A 22,879-nucleotide genomic window follows, 5' to 3' on the forward strand; every position below is an offset into this window, starting at 1 on the left:
ATCAATTCATGAAGCATCAGTGCCTTCCAGAGAAATTAATTCTCAAAAAGGTTTGAGACATATATTCAGTATAAAAAGCAAAAAATCTAATTATGCAATATGGAAGCATATTTGGTACTGTTGCTGTTTATGTATTTTGGTTCCTCTACAAATTAGTGAAATATTGCATGGAGATTGATGCTGGAGACAGCATTCGCACGGAACTTTTGCCATTCCGTGCTGTTATTTTTCTCTTCACACAGAAGAAAAAATTGTTGCCAAAAGCTCTAAGATTACATAAAACAAAGGGCAACATCATACATACTTGTTCAGTCTAGCTATTTTCTTGGATTTTTGAAAACAAAAATAGAAAACAAAAGCAGCACCAACAAACCCTAAGCTTGTCTCTGCCACCCTTTTTTGACATGATTTAATTCTCTACTGTCATCAGCAGTAGCAAAGAGCCTTTGAAGATCTTAATCCTCATGAGAGTGGAGAAATAGAGGCCCTAACAAACAATTGATGTCCTGATCTTGATCTATTATAATAGCGTCAGATTACATGGACTAATAAGTGATTGATCCTTGTGAAGAAGAAGAGTGAAAGAGAACCTTGAGCAATTTGTCATTTAGACGAATGTCATACACACAAAAGAAAATGAAAAATGGATAGATTCAAACCCAAGTATTTTGTAAATAGGACGATTGACGCGCTGGTTATTTAGCATAAAGAGCAAGAGAAACAGACAAGAATGGTCTAAGAAGGGGTGAGGGGAAACTCTTATCAGGTCTATAGCCACTATGAAGTTTCTTTCTTATCAGCAGCCTCTTCAAATGTCTCTCCAGGCACAAGTTCAGGGACATCACCATCGTCATCATTCTGAGCAGCCGCACCAGCACTAGAACCAGCACCTGGTGCTTGCTTCTGTAACTGCTCTGCAAGCCGCCTCAGGTTGTCTATGTTATCAGGACCTGAACAAAGGGAAAAAATTAATTAGTAACTGCCATATGGATACCTACAATGCCAGGGACAGTAAGGATCCTTTTTCTTTAGGGACAAGTTGGTTTGTTGGTGGGACTCATACAATTTTCTATATCAATAATATAACAAAAAAGACTATGGAGATTACAAAGATATGAATCCACACATACATCCAAAATCTGCAGAAGCTTCCTTCAGCAAATTATAGAATACTGAAGTAAAAGAACTAATGGAGGGTAGCAGCAAAAGAAATATGGCAAAACATGGTCGTTATATTCTTCAAGAGAAAACATGAAGGCAACATTAGGCCTTTTTAAAATGTGTCTGAAAATATATTACAAGAACAAGCTAGCAAAGGTACCAAAATAGCAATAGGATCTTATCATTAAATTATGATTTACCAGTACTTCCAATATTAGTAATGAAATACGTTGAATTCCTGAAAGCAACCAACTTGTCATATTGCTCAACAAGAACATACCCAGCTGGCTGATGATCGTTGGTAGCATATCTTGAAGCTCTGTCATCAGGTAATATACCACATATAAGTTGCATTCGCTCAGAAAAATAATTATAACCAAACAGAAAACTGAGGGGAAAGAAAGCAATCATAAGGAAAACTGCAATGGTTTTGGTATCATGGGACCCAATGGTCCAATCAAGATCCGACAGTTTTGAGTTAAAAATGCACCTGAAGGAACAACCCAAATACCTGGTGGGTTTTCAGGTGCAAGAACTGCCCCTTTCAGAAGTTTGATCATTACATTAATGATTGCACCAGAAATTCCAGAAAGTTTGGTGCAAACATTATTTTGTTTTCTTTCGTATTTATTCCTTGTAAGCATATATGCTGTTTCAGTCCCATTATGTTTGTTCAATGACAAAGAAATAGGAATGAGAGTGTACTTTTCATCTGAGGAGAACCGCTAACCACCCATGTATTGGCCGCAATTGAAGCTTGCACTGAATGACAAACCAGTAGAATTAGAAAATTGAAACCAGAATATCATTTCTCTATAAAATATACATAACATATTTTTGCTCAGCCAATAAGATTTGTTATTTACCTTTGGGATTCACAAACTGGATAACAACATCATCTTTAAATATGTTAACTTCTTCTATAGCAGGGATAGCATTTACCCCGATTCTTTTCAAAGTGCTCTGGAGCCTTTTGTCATCCGTAGTTGTGGTCTTATGAACTGCCTTTTTCTTCCTGGTTGAAATGAACGAAGAAAACATAACTATTTAGAAGTGAAAATAAACTGACAAGAGAAAAGAAAATGTGCAAATCAAAAACATCAGTTGTGGTACTGGTGCAATGGAACATTATCAATTGTAAGGACATTAAAATATTGTCTTGAGTTCTATAGTATACTGACTAATTTCAGAATATCCATAAGCAAGCTCTCCAAAAATATATGAGAAAACTTTCCAATCTTCCAAAGGGAATGCCAGAATATTTTATTAAACCATATAGGTTTCTGAGCTAGAGGACAATGATACACTTCATATAAACTCCTGCAACATCAATGCCAACCAAGATGATCACATATTACTTAATTCTCATCTGAATATTGCTTCAGACCATATATTAGTATAACATTCAAAGTAAATTCAGAACCTGCGCATGCTTCCCTTTCCACCGGTGCGAACAGCACCTGCCATCTTCATGAGCTTCTCTCGATCCATCTGCATGGTAAACAATCACAACAATAAATGCACCATACTTGTGGCATATCTAGTGTGTTTCAGGAATCCCAATTAAGAAAATAAGACAGGTCAGCGAGTTACACAAGACTGACATTTTGATAAGACTTGTTGATTATGGTTATATTATTTTTAAAGCAGGAAACTTCTAGTTTTTTTATGCTAAAATGCATAGTAATTTAACTAAATAGGAAGCATATTTGGCGAATAGTTCCATCCAACATAAGCGCATGAAAATATAAGAAATGTAACAGAAAGAGCTTCTTTGTTTGGTCAAGCTTGAATACACATTGGTTCACGGGATAATCATAATCGGATTATAAAATCTAACCTAGATCATATGATAATATCAAAAACAACTATAGATACCATAGCCTCATTTCATCAGAATCATGATAAGACATATAAAAATCATGGTAAGTATCCATCAAATCTGTGTAAGTAACCTGAAAACCATCTGAAAGATTGATTTAGCTAGTCTTTGTCCATAGTTGTTGGATTATTCCAGTGGCGGGTGATATATTGAGACTTTTCTTCACCAGAAAATGATGTAATTGTTTTCTAGCAGTCATTTATAGTCTATAATTCATTTTTCATAATGTTTCATTTGTTGAACTGTTCCACAAGCTCAAGATTGCAAATAATCGATCAAATGTGTGCTTAAGTTTTTTGCTTGGAGTTTAACATGGTATCAGAGCCCACAGTCCTTGCCTACCAATATCTCCACAGTCCCGCTTACTAATCCATGCGTCGCCTCTCGCTCCGGGTTCCATCCATCCAGGATTCCGTCTCTCAGGCTCTACATATGAGAGGGGCATTGAGGAATAGTCCCACAATGGATATGTTAAGAACTCTAGTGGTGCTTATATACTCATGGGCCTATCAACCTACTAGCTTAAGCTTCTAGGTTGGATCTTAACAAGATGAACCTAAATTAGTAATACTCTATATGCTCATCATTCAACCAGGTTGTCATTTGACTTTCCATAATTTTCCTGCTCATCAATTTAGCAGCATATTTGCTAGCCCAGCCAATATGCTAAGGTTTGACCACATGTTACACTTTTTTCTTTTAAGCTCCACCAGCTAGTGTGGGCTACACAATTCAGGTTAGCCCTTCCCTGGCCCAGGCCACATGGTCTTGACACCAAGCAATGTTGCATGGACAAAGACAAAAGAATCGGATTCAAACATGTATTCAAGCATCTGACAAGGCAAGAGGAAGAAAAGCTAATCCAAGGACGCAGTGAAAAAGATAATCTTAACCAAATTAAACATGCATAGCTTCTATATATTATATTAAAAATATTTAAAGATGTTTTTTGTTAAGGTATTCTACTACAAGTTTCTCATCCAAAATCTATGGGACATCAAGAGAAAATGATATCACGCAAAGTCATTTTAACACCCATGGAAGAATCCAACTGTCCACCGATCTATAAAAGTTGCAATAGAGAATTTGGTAAGTATCCAACAGTCTGATGCTTATCCAATTTGGATACTGCCCAACAGTTTCTTAGAGTTAAATACAACTTTCCAGCTAGATTAAAAACTAGGCAATGGGCCCACCTTTCACCTCATATATGTATAATCCTATGCAAAACACTTCTATGCCCATGTGCATCCACCATGTTTCTCAAACTCATCGCCTCCCCCATGCTAAAGGAGCTTTCAATAATCTAGGACACATGTTGATGCAAAACCACAACCAAGGGGCTTCTCTTGGCATTTGGGGTCATCATTACACATCCTTCTTCCTTCCACATTTATTCTAATTAACTACCGCATTTGTTGCCATCAACGTCGGCGGAACCATTGCTCTGGCAATAGAAACGAAATCCATTGCTCGAGGCGGAGAAGGAGAAGGAAGAGAGAGAGAGCGGGGGAGGAAGGGAGGAAGGGAGGCCGATGGAGGGTGGCGAAGGCTGGCGGAGGCCCGACAAAGGGCCAACTTCACTTAAGAATCGCTAAATTAAAAAGCAGTCGATCCCTATTTCGAACGAAACAGGGAAACAGCCACGTAAATCGCGAAAGGGCCCGGCATTAGCCTCCGTCGACTCTCTGCCAGTCTCCCTGGGCCTCCACCGGCTTTCCGTCGGCCTTTGCCACCCTCCGCCGGTCTCCCTCCCTTGCTTTCCTGCTCTCTCTCTTCCTCTCTCGTTCTTCCTCTCCTTCATCTATTCAACTGTGTCGGTACGGGCCCGACACGGCACGACACAGGTCCTACTGACTCGCCCCGCCGGAAAATCGGTACGGTGCCCGATACCGGTTCCACCGATGTTGGTTGTCATTGCTAGGTTTCTCACATATTTGCTTACAATTTTACCCACGCTATCTTAGGTTTCATCCTCCTGGTTCATGACCTCCATAAAAATGGAGACAATCTTCTTTATTATCAACTCCTTAAAATTTGATTATCAACCATTGTGTGTCATTACTTTTTGCAACTATAGTATCCTGACATACTTATTCTTAATAGTTTGCAACATATACATCTGAAAATTCAAATCCATCACCATGTATTATGTGCGTAAACCCTGACACATACAGATGTATGCATCAATAGATAAAAAAGAGGAATATGGGAAAGGGGGCTGTCAGACAAAGTTCACCTACCGCTGCAAACAACATTGCAGGCCTCGTAAGAGCAAAATGGAAAGACATTCCCAACATATTGTCAAGTATTACAATAAATTATTCAACTTTTCCAGACAGAAGTGACGTAGAGATTTATCCGCAGAAGCCACTATTGCATCTGCAGAATCAGCTGCTTTCTTGGTTGGACCAACCCAACCGGCGATTTCCGACAAGTCTCTCTTTTTTTGGGGGGAGCAGACAAAGAATAAAAAAACAAAATGCTTAACCACAATGTCTAGGTAGTCTAAAGCAGAATACGTTGACTAGTTTTATAACAGAGAGCATTGATAAACATCCATGACTCAGAATCTAGATTTCAATTATGGTTTTGGTCCAAAGAGAAATTAAAGCTTTTCACCAATTTTGGCTCTAGTTTTGGTGGTTATACCTTGAAATTATTTAGAATTAGTTAAAATATAATATAAAGAATAAGGAAAGGATAATTCTATATATACCAGCAAATTTTAGAAATAGAGTTCAAGTAATATTTACAACATCATTGGACATTGTTTTACCATAAGACAATCCAGTTTGGTGATAATCTAACAGAAGTACATGGTATCGACTCAAGTATGAGTTATATGACTAGCAACAAAAATAATAAACAGGAATGGAACTTAATCACTATGGTATCAAGTAGTAAATGCAGAATCTTGTTGTTATATATCAGAACACTATAGTAAAAAGCACCAAATAAGAATGACTACAAAAATTATTTTCATTTCATCAGCAGTAGATGCAATAATCCATCCAGCATTCACATCAATTATAAGCATTCATCTAAAAGTTTAAGAAAAGCTTATTTTCAGATTAATGTATAAAATTTTTTAAACAGTAACTTTCTTCAATTTGCAATAAATTTTTTTCTAAAATTTGAAGATTTCATGAAATGCAAAAAGATCATGCTTGTACAGAGATTGAAATATAACAAACCCACATCTTATAGATACATTTAGAAAAGAGAGAAAAAGAAAAAAATAACTCTACATTTTCTTAATTTCTACAATAACTTACTCCCAAAATTTGAAATTTGATGAAATTTAAGGGTCTAAAAACATCTTGCTTCTTTGTTCAGATTTTAAATAGTCGCATAGAGGAATTCTTGAAAATATTTAAATTTCCCTTAGATTTTCAAAAGCCCAATGCCAACATGCTTCAATACTTCTTCAACTTGCAAATTTTGAATATGATTTTGCAGAAACAAATTTCAGCCCAGATGCACAATATGTCAGCTTTGTTCAACGTTGGTTGGTTCAGTTGAACCCAACTGAAGTCAGACAATCTCCAATCTAACTAGTTGATTTTGGCTGAACCCTAAAAAAAATCTAGACAAAAAATGTCAGATTTAGATTGAAATTGAGTCCACCTAAGACATCTGTGTCAGTTGGAAATCTAAACAACCGTAACAATTTTTAATGGCTTGATTTACTTTAACTCCTGGAAAAATTTTCTTCCTCACTCCTTTTGATGAAACCATACAAGAGACACGTTCAAGAATAAAGATACAGGATCTTCATCATATTATCTATCCTCCTTGCAGCAGCCTTAAGCAGATTACTCCAGCAAGAAAGAAGATAGTTTAATCAGACTTAGTGGTAAAGAGATAATTATGCAATAAAAAAAGGTAACATGTATTCCTATATCAACTATCGCCATTTTGCACTCCGATTTATCCCTTCATACATATTAGGACATATAAAAAAGCTAAAATCAATGCCTCCATATGTCAATTAGTGGTTACTCTTTCAAAGGATTTCATGGCGCTTATATGTACAATGATCTGATCATCATGAACTATATGGTGGATCTATCTTTAAGGCTTTGACTTGTTTGAGATACCTGATCAACAATGTCGAGAGGTGATGATGTTTCTAAAAGATATAGTACAAACCAACATCTCTTTCTAATCACAAAAAATGATTACTGTATAGTTAGTAGGCAAGCATTTTTAAAGTTTGATTAACATAATCAGCAATCTCATTTAAACTCTCGAATTGAAAATTCTTTTTGAGGCCTAAAGTAAGATCAAGGACAACTACCAAATTGCTGAAGTTATCAAGGCAAAAGAAAGCTGTGACTTTTGAGTAGTCTACGTATGCTACCTTTTAAAGGCAAAAGTTGAAGATTAATCCATCTAACCTAAGTGTGTAAGGTTGTAAGCACTCATTCTATAACTTCATCTCCCACAACTTTCCAGTGTAAAATTTCCCTAATCAACAGACACGGTGCCAGATTTAATGGAACATCTAAGCAACAGACTGGTCTAGGCCCATCACCTTGCAGCTTCTATTCCATGTTATAGATTCACTCACTAAAGGGTGTTTTAATAGGTAAACCGTCCACACTTGTTCATGTATTCTTTTTTGTTTGTCTTTTCTTTCTTGGCACCACAATTTAGGGATACAGAAGGCATCACTGCAGCACTAAGTATTATTTTGATAAGACTTCCAAAATTTATAGCATACTGCAAAGGAAAAATAACGAAAAGCTGATATCTCTAGGAGGACTCATTATACTTATTAGGACTCATAATATCCTACGTCCATGGGATAAAGAATTATAATAGGTACAGGTAACTACCAAATATCATTTTAAAAGTTATTGGATGTCAATGTCAAGTAACTCCAACATCATAAAACATAACCAACAAGGCAATAAATATTAATCAAGAAAATGTTTTTAGGCATATTTATATCAAAGAGAGAGAGTAATGTAGGTTAATGGAGTTCACCATTCATGATACCAGTTATTCACAGGTTTCTTGCCATGATCAGTTCCAGTTACTAGTGATGTATGAGATCATAAATTGAGGGTTCCATACTGGTTACATTAGTAAAAACCTTTATCTTTGAACCAAAATGTACAAAGTAATGGATCAAAGATGTTATAGATCATATTTAAGTGGTGATAGAAATGCGAACACAAACTCTGAGATCCCACGTCAACCAGTATGGACATCCCATTGAGTGAGCAATTTATTGCAAAAATCAAGGTTTAGAATTTAAAAATTCTCATTCAAAACTGATGTAAAAGGAGCTCAATTGATATAAAGCATGCAACATGTTCATAAACAAATGAGATGAAAAAAGCGTGCCTACGTTTATTTTTGCTGATGGGCACAAGATACTTTATTCTTTTTAAAAGGTAAGTGAGCAAACAGCTCAGGATTCGTTGCATTCCATTGATTGCTACATATCATTAAAAAACTAATGAAAGATCTACAAGTAAAAAAAAAAAAAAAAACTTCAGAAGTTATCTGTTCTAGCTTTTCTTGCCACCCTGGCTAACTAGTTGAATCTTGATTTATGGTGTATTACCACTATATTGTATGTCTTATTACCCTGTGATAACATTTTGCACACAGGATCTACTACTAAATATGTCTGAGTACTACTGATAAATTGAAGTATCATAACAAGTACTTGAATAAAATCTAAATGACATTATCACATTGTGATTTAAGCTCTATTTGCCATGCAAACTCTAACAGTGTTAAACATATTAGAAGAGGGATTAAAAACTTAATTCAGAACTTTTCCCGAAAACTATTATATGTTATAAATCAAGCTTAAATTACAGGAAAGGTCTGCTCAGACAAGAGTCAAACGCCTGACAGCATTAGTCCCCAATCTGTAAGATGTAAAGAGAAAAGTGGCCTAGCCTCACAGGAAAACAAGTATTACGTTTTTCAGGCATGCCCTATTGGAAATTTTGACTATCCTTGGCCCACACCCAGTCCATTTGCAACAACTAAAATTTCAAAGCAAATTAAATATGTTTCAACTCCAAGGGGCACAAAATTTCTCGCAATTGGGAGGCCGAGGTTTATATGCTTGATATAGAAAAAGGCATTGTTCGTTAGAGGTCCAACAGATGACTCATCCAGAATAACAATTTCCTTAGAAATATTTAACAGAATAAGCAAAAAAAAAAAAGTAATCTGACTATTCTGATCTGAGCTACCAAAATGCCAAACTAGATTTTTTTTCTTCAAACACCTGTTTCCAGCTCATGTACGTAAATACACATGATTTCTTCAGCACAAGTTTTAATACCAATTACATATTACAGCATGACTATGTTTTGACAAAATAGTTCATGGATTATAACTGAATGGGTCATCAGCATTGAAATGGAAAACAATCAATGGGATTTATATGAACATCAAGGGCCATGAAATTGCCATGGGATTAAACTTCAATTGATCCATCAGGCCATGAGCAAGATGGTAAAATTGTTACACAATGTGGCAAAAAATTGGCATGTTAGTAGACAATTATCAGCCAACAATTACCATCCAAAGGGCTCAAGCTAAAACACATGTTTCTGTTATGTTACACTACCCTGATTCAGCACAACGAATTCTATATTGATAGCTTTGAATTCTCCATCTCCGGTCTTTTAATTTAAGAATTTCTGTAGTTGATGAGCACAAATATGCTTTAAAAGATTCAATATGAAACTTAGTAGGGTTTTAAATTGAGATTTTTAACATATTAGAAGTGGTTTAGTTTTGAAAAGATCAAATAAGAATGCTATATAAGTTTCATCCTCAACATTAGAAACTATCAGGATTGCTATTCATTGAAGAATTTGATAGAGATGGGATTTTATGATCATATTTACGTGGCCTTAAATCTGGTACTATGATAAAAAAAATTTTAAAGAGAGAATAATCAGATGAGTTTTCTTTTTTTTTTTTCTTTTTTTCTTTTTGGTTATAAATTGAGGAGGCGAGGTAATAGAACATTTTTTCCTGCGAGCAGCTTAACAAAGAAAATCAATAAATAAGAACTAGTGGAGGACAAGACCTGGTTCCTTAGCAAAATATTTGCATCTAGGTTAATGACGTAGATAACACAAAGGGAATGCACTGTTAAATAGAACCATACAAATATAAAATGAAGATAAAACTAAGAACCTCAATAAGACTGGCTAATTCAGTATAAACCCAAATGAAATATTTTTATAGAGAAAACCCCAAAAGAAAAGGTACAAAGACACCTAAAATCTAATCTGCCAACTATCCAGCAACTTAAATCCCTTGGAGTCCTAGTATATGCATAGCTACCCGAATAAATTATATCAGAATGTTTATCAGTCGAAAAAAGAAGAGTACAAAAAGATGCAATTCGAGAAGTAAATTACTCCACAAGCCGTAAAAAAAGGTTAATTTACAAAAGGTTGATTTGATCCCATATTTAAGTCATCCCTCTAATCCATCCTTAGCATAATAATTCACTACTTAGACTATCATCATGCATAAGTAACCGTAGTTATTAAATTATAAAGCCAGGAAACAATGGTTCAGGTAACAATCAACAAATTTCAGGATACATGACTTTTCAATACTCAATGAACATGCCCTTTGAGTCACATTCCTAGATAGGATTTGGTAAACGTGAGTAGTCAATGCATGAACCTCCACTTCATTTCACACTTGAGGTGGCATCAAATTTTGACCTCTCACCCTCCCATGGTTGGTGCTTACAATAGTTTATCTTTACCTTTTATTAGATAAGATTTGACAAAAACAGTATTTACCTACCATTATGCTTTTGAGCTTCCTAGAGGATGAAAAAGCAAGAGATAATAATGTTTACTTATCATTAATCCTCTCTACTGAAGGTAATTTCTTCTCCATGATAAAACTAGTACGTAAAGATAATTCAAAAAGAGAGACGTTCATGGATCAAACCATGGAAATGAGTCTAAACATGTTTATACATCTTCCAATGAACAAGAAATTCTTACTATCTCCAATTTCCTGAATGACACAAACAGATAGTCTGGTCACACTTTAGAATTATTCTTCTAAATTGTGTCTGCACATAAAAAAACTTGGTGGTTGTTACTATCGACCAAGAGAATGCTCCACCTTCATGCATGGATATGATGATCACTGCTAATCATATAAACAGGTTTACAGGACCCACAGCCAACTGTTAAAAGCAAACACCAAAAAAGGGCAACTATATCTCTTACTCTCCAAATGAAGGTCCTCAATCTTAACCTTAACCAACAAGCTCCGTCTCAGCCAGCCATATGGTTTTGACTCCATAGATCATAGAATAGTTAATCAAAATTTAACAGAGTTTTCCGATCAAAAGTTTTGCTTCCATAAGCTTTTGCAGCATAGTGTTGAATCACTAGTGAAATAAATAATTTTTTAAAAAACACCAAATCGTTACATAAGGAAAACTACCTTATCAAACTTGTAATTCAAACAAATGCAAACTAAGGAGCAATCTTTCAGAGATAATCTAGAGTTGGCAACAGTCCAAACTAAGGGAAAAGAATCGGCAAAACTCCAAACTAAGGGAAGAGAGGAAACACAAATAAAAGATCCATATGACAATTTACCTCTCCATCCATGAGTATGCTTCAATCCACTTTTGACCCACAAGTCATTGCAAATTTTAAATATTTAGCCACCTTCAGAACTTATTGCAGACTAATATCACACCTCCTCTTTAGCTCTGTCACCTTGAATGATGCTCCAATGACTAAAGAAGATGTACCTCTTTCACCTTATTTGGATCTTAGGATTTCATATAAAATCCTACCAATGACTATTTTTTTTTTCTCCAAAACCTTCAAAGGCCTTCATAAAGGAGTCTCCTTTTCAAATCTTCAAGTAACCAATAACAAGAACCCCATCTGACATAACAACAAAAAAAAAATAACAAAAATAACAAAAATAACCCCTTCGCCAACTAATTTATGAACTTCCTCCACCCTTCAATAGTAGTTCAGGTATCAAATTGTACCCACAAAAGAAAGTTCCTACAAATTTTCTTTAACTTTTCAGCAATCTCCATATGCATCTTCTAAGAGGTATGTAAGTTATGAGTTTAAAAAGAGTAGATATCACACTGCATTATCAAAAATATATTCAAATTTCATCACAAAGTCTTACAAGCACATAAATAATGAAATTATGTTCAGTTGGACGAACTTCAGTAGCGTTGATTGTTATAAAAATTTAGAAATATATGCATAACGATTTTCAATTAGGGTCTGCATTTATCCAACAACATCTTCGCATGTTTTCATTGAAATATTCTTTATAGCTAAATGAATTATGTATTCACAGATCCTACTCTTCATTTAAACAGTGAACCTTATCCTCTCAAATTGTGATTGGTTTAAAGCATCCCACTTTACATTAATTTAGTATCCAAAGCCAAGTCCTCTAGAATAGGCTGCTTCCGCAGACTGGAATAGCCTCTATAGAACACATCCATATGTCACTCAATTAAGAAATATAGGGTTATTACAATCTACTCAATTTTATACAACATGTAGCTCTTCTTTTTCATTATCCTATCAAGCATTTGCACCGGTGTATCTTATATCCTACAAAGCAGATGTACGAATGATAAAAATTTCATTAGCAAGCCAAAAAGAAGTTCCAATTTTGAACCCAAAAGGTAGGATTTCCACCATATTTCTAAGGGGAAAAACAAAAAGATCCAGGAAAGCATCACAGCCCCACTTAGGTGCGAAACCCTCTCACACATAAGAGACGTTGTACTCCACTATCAGCCTATCCAAGAGATACCATACATTTACGAATACAAACTTTATCTCCATACTCTAGATTGGCAAAACAAACCAGCGAAATTTAATTGGCCTTCAAGAAGATTCATAACAACACTCGGCAAAACTTATCAGCCTTTCATTCAGAAGAGAGAACATAAGAAATAAACCAATTCTCAAATCCTAACAAGCATGACATGTACTAATTGATATCTTAGAACACTCATAGTCTAATTATAAAGCAATGAATTAAGTAATTTAAGAAAATGCTGGGAAGGCATAAACCAATCTATCCATTTCACTTATTCCTCTTCCTCTTCTTTATCTATTTCAATCTTTCCCAGTTTGGGGAGACAGAGAGAGACTTACCGCTATTGAAATGGAAGGAGTGAGGCGAGGTGAAGGCGCTACCCGTCGTGGGACGAGCCGGAGGAGAGCAGCGGAGGATAAGAACGGGCGGAGACCAAGCGATAGGGAGGAGAGCGGATAGAAGCGGACGAAGGCGGATTGGAGGAGGAGAAAACATTAGCCGTTCGATTAAAAGATGCGTTACACAATTTGGGAAAGTCATTGAATTACCTCAATCATTGACGGTTGCTGCTCTTCGTTAATCTTGATGCGAGTGAGACCCCGACATGTTACCCTCGAGGGAGGCCACGAGGCCCACGACTTTGAACGGGAGTCACTTACCATTTCCACTTTCATGAAAATTAAAAATAATTTTTATTTTTTACTTTAAATTTTAAAATTTGCTTGGTGGTCATTAAGATTGTATTCGGCAATAATAGGGATGACGGTGGTAGAGATGGGCGGTGGGATTGATTTTACATCAATTTTTATATTTTTAAAAACAAAATCAGAAAATTAAAAGTAATGCTAAACGAGGTCTTAACTAATATCTGTCATTTGACTTTTTATATATAGCAAACGTTATATAATAAAAACAATACTTATAATTTGACATTTTTATCATTTACCTCAAAGTTACTATATCAAATACAAATTTAACTTTAGTTGGTAGAAAGATTACCAATCAATTATGCTTTGAACAAAATAAAATTTTAATTTTGATGTTATATATATTTGTGAATTTAATGATAAATTATGCCTATTAAAAAAATAAAAGAATGAAAATATTTCTCAAATCTATTAAAAAAAATCAAAAGAAAGAAACAATATATTTACACATTCACTCCTACTTGACCTTCATCTCTTCTTGTTCTTTTTAAATATCATCATCATTAACAACAACGGCAGCAACATTGCCATTCCTTCTACTTAAACCTAAGAATGTTCAAGCTTGGATGTGAATTGACTATTAAGTATGGTTTAACCTAGGCACAACCAAGCCCAAGTCAACCAAAGATTTAGAAATTCTTTTTATATATATACATTTGTAATTTGGCTTATTGAACGTTTACTTCTCAAATCACTATTTACATTTGTATCCTCAATTTCATCTTGTTTTCATAATACTGCCCCTTTCAATAGATTTTGGTTGCCAATGTTAACCAGTATCTACTTTAGATATAAAATAGCTCTATTATTCTTTCACATTAATATCTTTAAAATTTTATGACAAAATACAACTCTTTACCATATGAATGGAAGGTCAATATTTTTCATAATAGTAATATATTCATTTTGTATTTAAAATAAATACTAGTTAATAAAGTTATTCAAGAATATAGAAAATGAACATTGTTGCAAAAATAAGGTAGAATAAGGGTTAGATATGTAAAGAGTGATTTTCAAAGGGTTCAAAAAACCTTTGAAAGTGTATATATGTAGATTTTTCAATTTTGAAGCTAAAAGTAAATTTGGTTAGATTGAACTACTTTAGAGACTTAGGCTATATTTGGAAGGGGAATAGAATTTCAAAAATAAATTTGATGTCTTGCTAATGAAATATCTCGAATGATGTCCAAAAATGTGACTTTTGCTAGTGTCATACCTTTCATACCATACAATCCAATTGAAAATTGGTATAGTAGTGAAGAGAGGTGATTCATGGGCATCATATGCATGCATAAAATGGTCAAGTTCTAAAAGAAATGGATTGTACAGACCATAACTGCGAAGTCACATGCACGTGTTGCAATATACATTAGGTCGAAAAAGAAAGAAAAAAATGCTCCATTGTTACCCTAAAGATCTCGATTTTGGAGACAAACTAAGCTTTATAATTCCTTCCAACCGTAAGAGAGCTATAATTTATCAAATAAAAGAGCAACAAAGCATTGCCATTCATGGCAAAGAGGAAACTCTACATATGAAGAAAACCAAACCCTAAAGAAGGAAAGAGAGATAGAAAGAGAGAGAAAAAAGGAGGCCCATCACTATGCTAGGGAGTTGTGTGGATGGTACTATCAGAACGCTAGAAGGTTAAGGATGGCATCAACTGAGGTGGTCAGTAGTAGGATTAGGTGGAGAAAGGGGAGAGAGAGAAGAACTCGTGAGGGAGAAGGAAAAGGTGAAAATAGATAGTAAGTGGTAAAAAATTTTGAAGGGATAATTTCAGTATGATAAAATGATCCTAAAAGAATAACTTTTAACCAACTTCTTGGAATAAAGTTACTCCACCATTGTAAGAAAAACTTATACCATTTAACATGGAACATTCTTGCAGTGACTATAATAGCTACCCACTCAAAAAGTGATTTGTTTAATTTGTACTTAAGGAATATCCCAGTTTATCTAGTTTCATTCTCCAAGCATGCCATTGTATTGAATCAAAAAACTTGAGATTAACATGGTATCATTAGATCCATACAAATCTCATTTCATTATATTTTAGAAAATCAAAAAATTCAATTGTAACTTTTCTTGAAATCTTTGCATTTATGGTAGTTCTATATCGTGTCTCTAATTACATCTATTTTTGTTTTGAGCAACACATACCGGTAAGCCACCTCTATTATTATATGAACCAAGATAAAAACAAAATAGAAGAAGAGAAATCAAAAAATAAGAAGAAAAGAAAAAAGGGGAAAAAGAGAAAGAGAAAGGCAAGGTAGGGGACTACTAGCTAGGGATGGTAAAAATTGACCTGTCACGACCATATTATGTTGGGTTTGGGTCGGATGATATTTAGTGCGGGCTGATGTAGATATACATTAGCTATCACAAATGAAATAGAATAACTTTCTTTCTTGTTTGCATTAAACTAACCCCAACTACGACTTGTTGCAATCTATCATTTCTTTTGATTTAATTTAGCCTAATCTAGCTCAATCCAACCTAATTCTAGCATAACCTACCCAATCCAACTTAATCTAGCCTATGTCCACCCACTCTAACACAATCCATCTAATGCTAGATTACTTGATCCTAAACCATCCAATCCTAATCATAGACCATTGGATCCTAATCTTAGATCACCTAATCTCAATCCTTGACATTTGTTTTCACCCAATTAACCCAACTCTGAGGGTCGAGCAATGTTAACACACTTGATTAACCTAGAATTTTATACTTCCACTTGAAATTAAGTCCATAAAGAATTGGGTTAAGGCCAAATGCCATGAGTGAGCCTATAGACCTCTCCACATCTTTATCTCACCAATTTACTTTCTACCATAGGTGCACAATATAATAATCTTCCTACACATATTAGGGTGCATCTTGATAAAGTCATCCCTTGTTTAACCTCCATGCATCTCTCTTTCTAAGGATCACTTGGCAAGTGGTATCCTCCTACCATGTCACCTTAAATATTTTTCTATCTTGATTCCTTCATTCCCCTCTTTCCATATATCCCTCTTAATATGCTTGTGATATGCTCTCCCTCCTACACCAAATCCTAGCCCCACTATATGCCAAATATAAGAAATCTCCATAAAACAAACCTTATCCACTCTATATGTGACATGCATAACTTATTTTGGATATTTTATATTTGGTCTCCACATCTTCCGATAATCCGCTGCTAAATGCCTCCTAAATCTTCTTAGACTAATAAAAACATCAAATTTGCCACTCCCCTTCTTCACCATCAAATCTCTTTCTCTCTCTTCTAAATTCTCAATCCTTCTTTCCCCTTTCATATCACTAATCTAAAGAGAAAGGCCAATCCCAATATTGTCTTTATTTGGAACTTGTCTTTACCCTTACATTAGGTTCTCTTTCTTAGCCATTTCTTCTATCCATTAATCCTACTCACTCAAAAAATATACTTCAAGAAATTCTCTCGCCTTCAATCTCTACCTTCCATCTTCTTAATTTTCTTCTATTCTATCCAACCAATATGATTATGCTACCACAAGTCTATTCTCATCCTTCATTCTTACAAGTCTCAATCCTAGCTGTAAAACCAATTCTCCTCTCTATAGAATCCCAATGCTCAATTCCCTAGAAAATATAACAAACACACCCTCTACAATCTCAATCCTTGATTAATGCTACCTCATTAATCCTTCCTTTAGCCTAAGACCCAATAGGAAGAAGCCATTAAATCCCTTTGTCCTAGTCATCAAGGGCAATCCCTCCCCTCATTTAATCTTAACCTTGAGATCCCTCATCCTCTCCTATAAATTACTCCTGTCCTCTACCAAAACTGAAGCAAGAAATATATTAGAAATTAAGTTATAACTGGAACATAGTAGAGAAGCCTTACCTCTTTTAAGTCTTTTCGAGCCCTAGCCTTCCCATCCTCTACCACACCTCTTTCCTTCTATCTTTCACAAACCCTAAACCCTAATCCTCTACTAGCAACTCCCGAAGAAAGAAGAAGGATCATCAAGAAGTCTTGAGACCCTATCCTTTTGCTAATCTTTTCTCTTTTTGTTTTGAAGGTTGAAAAAGAAACATTAAAGAAGGAAAACGAAGAAAGATTAAGTGATAAGGGCCACAAATATTTTGCATAGTTTAGGATTAGATTTATTGACATGCTTCTCATGCTCTACTTGTTTGTCTTATATCTTGTTTGCTATACTCTCTAAACACAAAAATATAAGAAACCTACAAGGCTTCGCATTATCATTTCATACCTATCTTTCTATCTAAATCTTAAGAGTAAATGTGCTCCTTTGCATCTGTGGCCAAGAAAAGATATCAAGAGCCTCCACCCTTCTTCTAAATTTAAGATAAAACTACCTGCAAATATATAAATACACCCTTAGTGCATCACTAAGCATCTCGTGATTCAGAAGGATTACCAGATTTGATATGGACCACTTTGGCTACTACAGGTATTCAAAAGGATCACCAGATATGATGTACATCATTTTGGCCACTATTAATATTTAGGAGGATCACCAGAATTTATGTAGATAATTTTAGCCACTATGGGTAGGGTTAGATAGGATTAAATAGGATTTAGAAGTAAGATCGGCCACCAAATCATACGCCAAAAATTTTGGAGGCCATAATTAGTCATATGATACTTGATTGAGATAATATTTTTCTCAAATCAGATAATTTTTTGAGATTTATGACGAAGAGCCAGCCATTTAGGAAGATAAAACAAGCCAAAATTCTATCATTTTAGATTACTCTATAAGTTGGTATTAGAGCTTCAGACTCCACTACAAGTTGGTATCAAAGCTTAAGGTTCCTCTATAAGTTGCTATCAGAGCTTCAGGTTCCTCCACAAATTGGTATCAAAGCTTCACGTTCTTTTACAAGTTAGTATCAGAGTCTCAGCCCTCTATATTTATGGGAGCCTTAGTTTGTGGCCCGGACACATGGTGCTTGAAGTACATCGAAGGATAAAGATGCCTATAGCCGCTAGTTCTACCTCAGTAGATGATGAAATGAATGAACATCTCATATAACTAGAGAAAACAATTTTCTAACTCATCGAGATCGTATCTCGATTGGTGATGCTTTAAGTACAAGCACCAGCAACTTTCATGAAGAAATTGTCTCTCATGTCCGAAGACAAGAATCTGCCATCTAGTAAAGAAGACAAAAATTGGAAACCATCTTCAAACAAAGCCAAGAAGTTCAGCCGTGTGGCAACGAAGCGGATATTTCTCCATCTTAAGTTATGATTTAGTATGAGTTAATTTTTCTAAACAGTGGAGCTTTAATTCGGAAGAATTATCAGACTTGATATGGACCATTACGAGTATCTAGAAAGATCACTAGACTCGATGTAGATTATTTTGACCACCATGAATATGCAAAAGGATAACCATACTTGATATGGACTACTATGGCCATTACGGGCAGGGCTGCATAAGATCTAGGAGCGAGATCCACCACATTAAGAAGTTGAATTGCGCACCAAATTCTCAAACACCATACATGATTATACAATGCTTGATGTAGATGATCTTGTCTTTTAAATCGAATAACTTTTCGAGATCTATGATAAAGACTAAACCTCTTAAGCATTAAAATGGGACAAAATTCTATTGTTTGAATTCAAAACAGGCCAATCAAATCGAAAGTTTTCTTTTGAATTTTTTTTTAGCCGAGTGTATCTCTTAATCTGTGAAGATTGAGATAGAGTAACAGAAGACAAAGTTGATATAAAAATCGAGATTTACCTCCTATAGAATTTTTATTTTTTTCATGATTATGTCTATTGGGTACATTTATTTTTGGAAACCAAGTCCTATTCGAACTAGAAAATAAATCCAACCTAGTTTGTACCAAGAAAGGCCTCACTACTAATATAAATAGAGGCTATGTATCTCAGTTTATAATATACGGATCATTAATAAAGAAAAGAGGATGTAAACCTTCTTCAAAATTTTTTCACCTTCTCTAAATTTCTTTTAAGAGATTCGAGTTGAGCAGATTAAGAAAATTCTTTCTTCACCCTAATCAGATCAACTCGAGAAGCCTATATTGGTTAATAGAGGGTAAGAATTTTGGATTTTTAGTTTTTTTTAGGTCTAATTAACTTCAAAGTATGCTTTTCTAGTATGAAGGACCATTTTTGCATAATTTCTATGATAATTTCAATCCCTAATTGGGTGTACATGTAGTCCCTAATTTTTATCATAGTCAAATTTCGATTCCCTAGCTGCCCATCCAACTTCCAAAGTTCAATTATGACCCAATTAAGTTTGCATGGCCCAAGAACTATTCTTCATTCAATTATTCATGTCCCAATCATCCTAATTAGCTGCACAACTTACATTACCTAGAGGCCCCCCAATTTCTTCAAAAATTATGTCAAGAAGATCATTGCTTCTATCAATGTCACCATAGCAATCTCTTTCAAAATTCATTTGTATCCAATATAATCCTCCTCCCACAAACCTTTTGCGAAGTTTACATTCCCTCCTACATCCCTTCCCTCACAATCCTATCGTCCCCAACCATGACTCCTAACCCTTATGTTCGATTCGCATATACTCATTTTAATCCAATCCCTCCTACTCTTTTAATATCTACACCACCCAACCTTCATATCCTCCTTCACATCCATACGCAATCAATAATCTAACACCTCATCATCACTTGTTACTATCCCTTTTTCTCCTCTTTTTGATTCATATTCAAAATTACATGACTATATCCATGTTTTCAAAGAATCCTTAAAGAAAAAGGATGAAATTGAAGGTCGTGGACTTCAAGAAATATGATGCGACGGGGTGCCCTATTGCTCATCTTAGGTCATTACTATGGAGAGATGGCTCTAGTTATCCACTGTCAATGCCTCATGATCATTTTCCACCCTTGATTGGCTCACTTCACTTGATCATTCCAACCTCCAAACTTTTTAGATTTACTTGATCTCTTCATCAATCAAAATCGATCCAATCTTAACAATCATGCTTATTAGGAGAATCTTGAAGCCTTAACTCAAAAACTTGATGAGTCATGTTCTGAGTATATCTGTTACTTCAGAGAACTCGCTATTACATTAGTCGTCCTCTACTTGATGAAGAAGCAATTAATTTGATCATAAAAATTGCATGACTAGGTATCGCAATACTCCTTGCCCTCCAAACAACTTTGGACTTTTCTTCGCTGATCAATGTAGGAATAAAAGCTGAATAAATGATTAGACATAGGAAGATCTCCTTGCCAACTCATTTGATCTCATTCACTTCATCACCTTCTACCACTTGTACACCTGACTAAGTATATGAATGTTATCTATCAGCCAAATTGTTCACATTCTTGCAAAGACATAGATGTTTCAATTTCTCAATATCTTTTTTTTTTAACATTAAAGTTATAGTCTAATTAATAGGTACTAAAACTTTGGCCAACGGAGGAATCTACTATTAAATACACCTTTTCTTAAACATTCTTTTGTCTACCCAGTTATCATGATCTATCTTCATTTTTTTCTCTTGTCCTTCCACATGGATATATCACCTCCTCCTTGAATCTCCTCTATTTCCTCATGCAGTCACACTCACATCAAAGTTTAATATATTTTGAGTAGTGCTTGTGGAACGTGATAAACTTTTGCTCACTTCTTATGCTTTTAAGTTTTATTTATTCTTGTTTGGATGCAAATAAGGTGCGACTTTTGAAAAAAGCAATCAACACTAGTCCTTGTCAAAAGCAACCTCTATTTTTTTAATAATTCTTATAATTTTAACTATTACTTAGTAAGTACTTTTATGATGTCAAAAAAATTCTGTTCTATAGTTTGCAGACTCTTCTTCGCTTCAATAATTTTATTGCTGTTGAACATGGTGATGCTATAAAGAATCAAATAGTTTCTATTGTGATAGCAACCATATAACCATTAATTAGGATTTAAATTTATACTATTGTAATGTTTCTGTAGGTCTCTTCAAGACATATGATGGACATTTTCATAATAAATATTATTTTTCTACCAATGAATACTATATAATGTGTATGGCACTTTATAAATTTTATACATTTTTTTATAATGTTTAATTGCACATAAAATAAAAAATTATATGTGTACTTGAAAAGAATAACCAACAACTAGTCCATATCAAAAGTAAACTCCATATTTTTTTAATTGTTCTTATAACTTTTAGGTATTATTAGCAAGTACTGAATTTCTTTATGACATCAAAAAAATTCTCTCCCTTGATTTATAGATTCTTGTTTGCTTCAATAGTTTTATTATACTTAAAGATGATGATGTTATAGAGAATAAAATAATTTCTATTGTAATTTTAATGTTTTCCCAGGTCTCTTCAAGACAAATATGGTGGACATTTGCATAATTTCTACTAATGAATGTTATATAATGGGTATGACACCTTTGAACTTTATGTATATAAAATATGGTGGATATTTACATAATAAATATTAATTTTCTTGAACATCGACCCACCATCCACCATCTACATTAACCATGAAGGATTCTGAAATCATTTTTGTAAGTTGATCTTCTTCCATAATATTGGCATCATATAATTTTTGTTAGCTTTTGCACTGTCGGTACTCCTTGGCCATATAACCAATCTTTTCACAAGCAAAACGCGAGCCCTTCTTCTTTTGTTTTCTTTCTTAAGATTATTATCTCTCTTGAAAAATTAATCCTTTGTGATCCAGACCTTTTTTACCTTTCTAACTCATTTTAGAACTATTAGGATAAGGTATATCCACTAAATTCATAGTGCCAAAATTAGAATGACAGACTTAATTTTGCATTTCCTCCAATTTATCTTGAACATGTGCCTCTTCCTCTATTTAAAGATGTTGAAGTAATTCTTCCAAAGTTTAAAACTGATGCTTATGCTTCAACATTTTTTGATGGTCCTACCAAGATGGAGGCAATTTGCTCTTAATGGTGCACTTGAAAAGGTCTTGTGTCACATGAATCACTTCTTGAATTTGCTCCATAATAGGCTTCTCATCAACTATATATCTTGATTTCAATATACTTGTTAATCAAATATGATCTATTTCCTGCATCTTCAGTCAAGTATCTTGCTAGAAGTGCACTGCACAATACTGATACGGTTTGATGGTGCCAATGAATATGAAATAGGTCATTGAACATAGAACCCAAAATCATGCCTCTACAAATTAATATAGTCATCCTTCGACTGTTTGACTGGCCTTTGGTGTAACCATCTTCCAAATAACTTTTTGGACATAGTGTTTGAAGCACATACGCCACCTTTTGCAT

The 22,879-nt window shown here is 34.5% G+C and overlaps 1 protein-coding gene across 4 annotated transcripts; it reads right to left on the bottom strand.

Annotated features, from left to right (window-relative positions):
- Nucleotides 1-488: 488 nt before the first annotated feature.
- LOC103709863 (basic transcription factor 3-like) lies at nucleotides 489-13,388 on the bottom strand. Of its 4 annotated transcripts, none has more exons than XM_008795386.4 (6): nucleotides 13,219-13,388; nucleotides 2,585-2,652; nucleotides 2,028-2,176; nucleotides 1,867-1,923; nucleotides 1,362-1,480; nucleotides 489-950 (listed from the first exon to the last, which is right to left on the bottom strand). In XM_008795386.4, exons 2-6 carry the CDS (start codon nucleotides 2,650-2,652, stop codon nucleotides 936-938), a joined length of 408 nt encoding a protein of 135 aa, XP_008793608.1. In that variant the 5' UTR covers nucleotides 13,219-13,388; the 3' UTR covers nucleotides 489-935. The 4 variants fall into 4 exon arrangements, with proteins under 4 accessions (XP_008793608.1, XP_008793606.1, XP_026661526.1 ...); XM_008795384.4 differs by having other exon boundaries at nucleotides 1,442-1,480; nucleotides 13,219-13,384; XM_026805725.2 differs by lacking the exon at nucleotides 13,219-13,388 and adding an exon at nucleotides 11,671-11,834.
- Nucleotides 13,389-22,879: the final 9,491 nt, after the last annotated feature.

Source organism: Phoenix dactylifera, unplaced genomic scaffold, assembly GCF_009389715.1.
Source record: "Phoenix dactylifera cultivar Barhee BC4 unplaced genomic scaffold, palm_55x_up_171113_PBpolish2nd_filt_p 000782F, whole genome shotgun sequence".
Taxonomy (NCBI): Eukaryota; Viridiplantae; Streptophyta; class Magnoliopsida; order Arecales; family Arecaceae; genus Phoenix; species Phoenix dactylifera.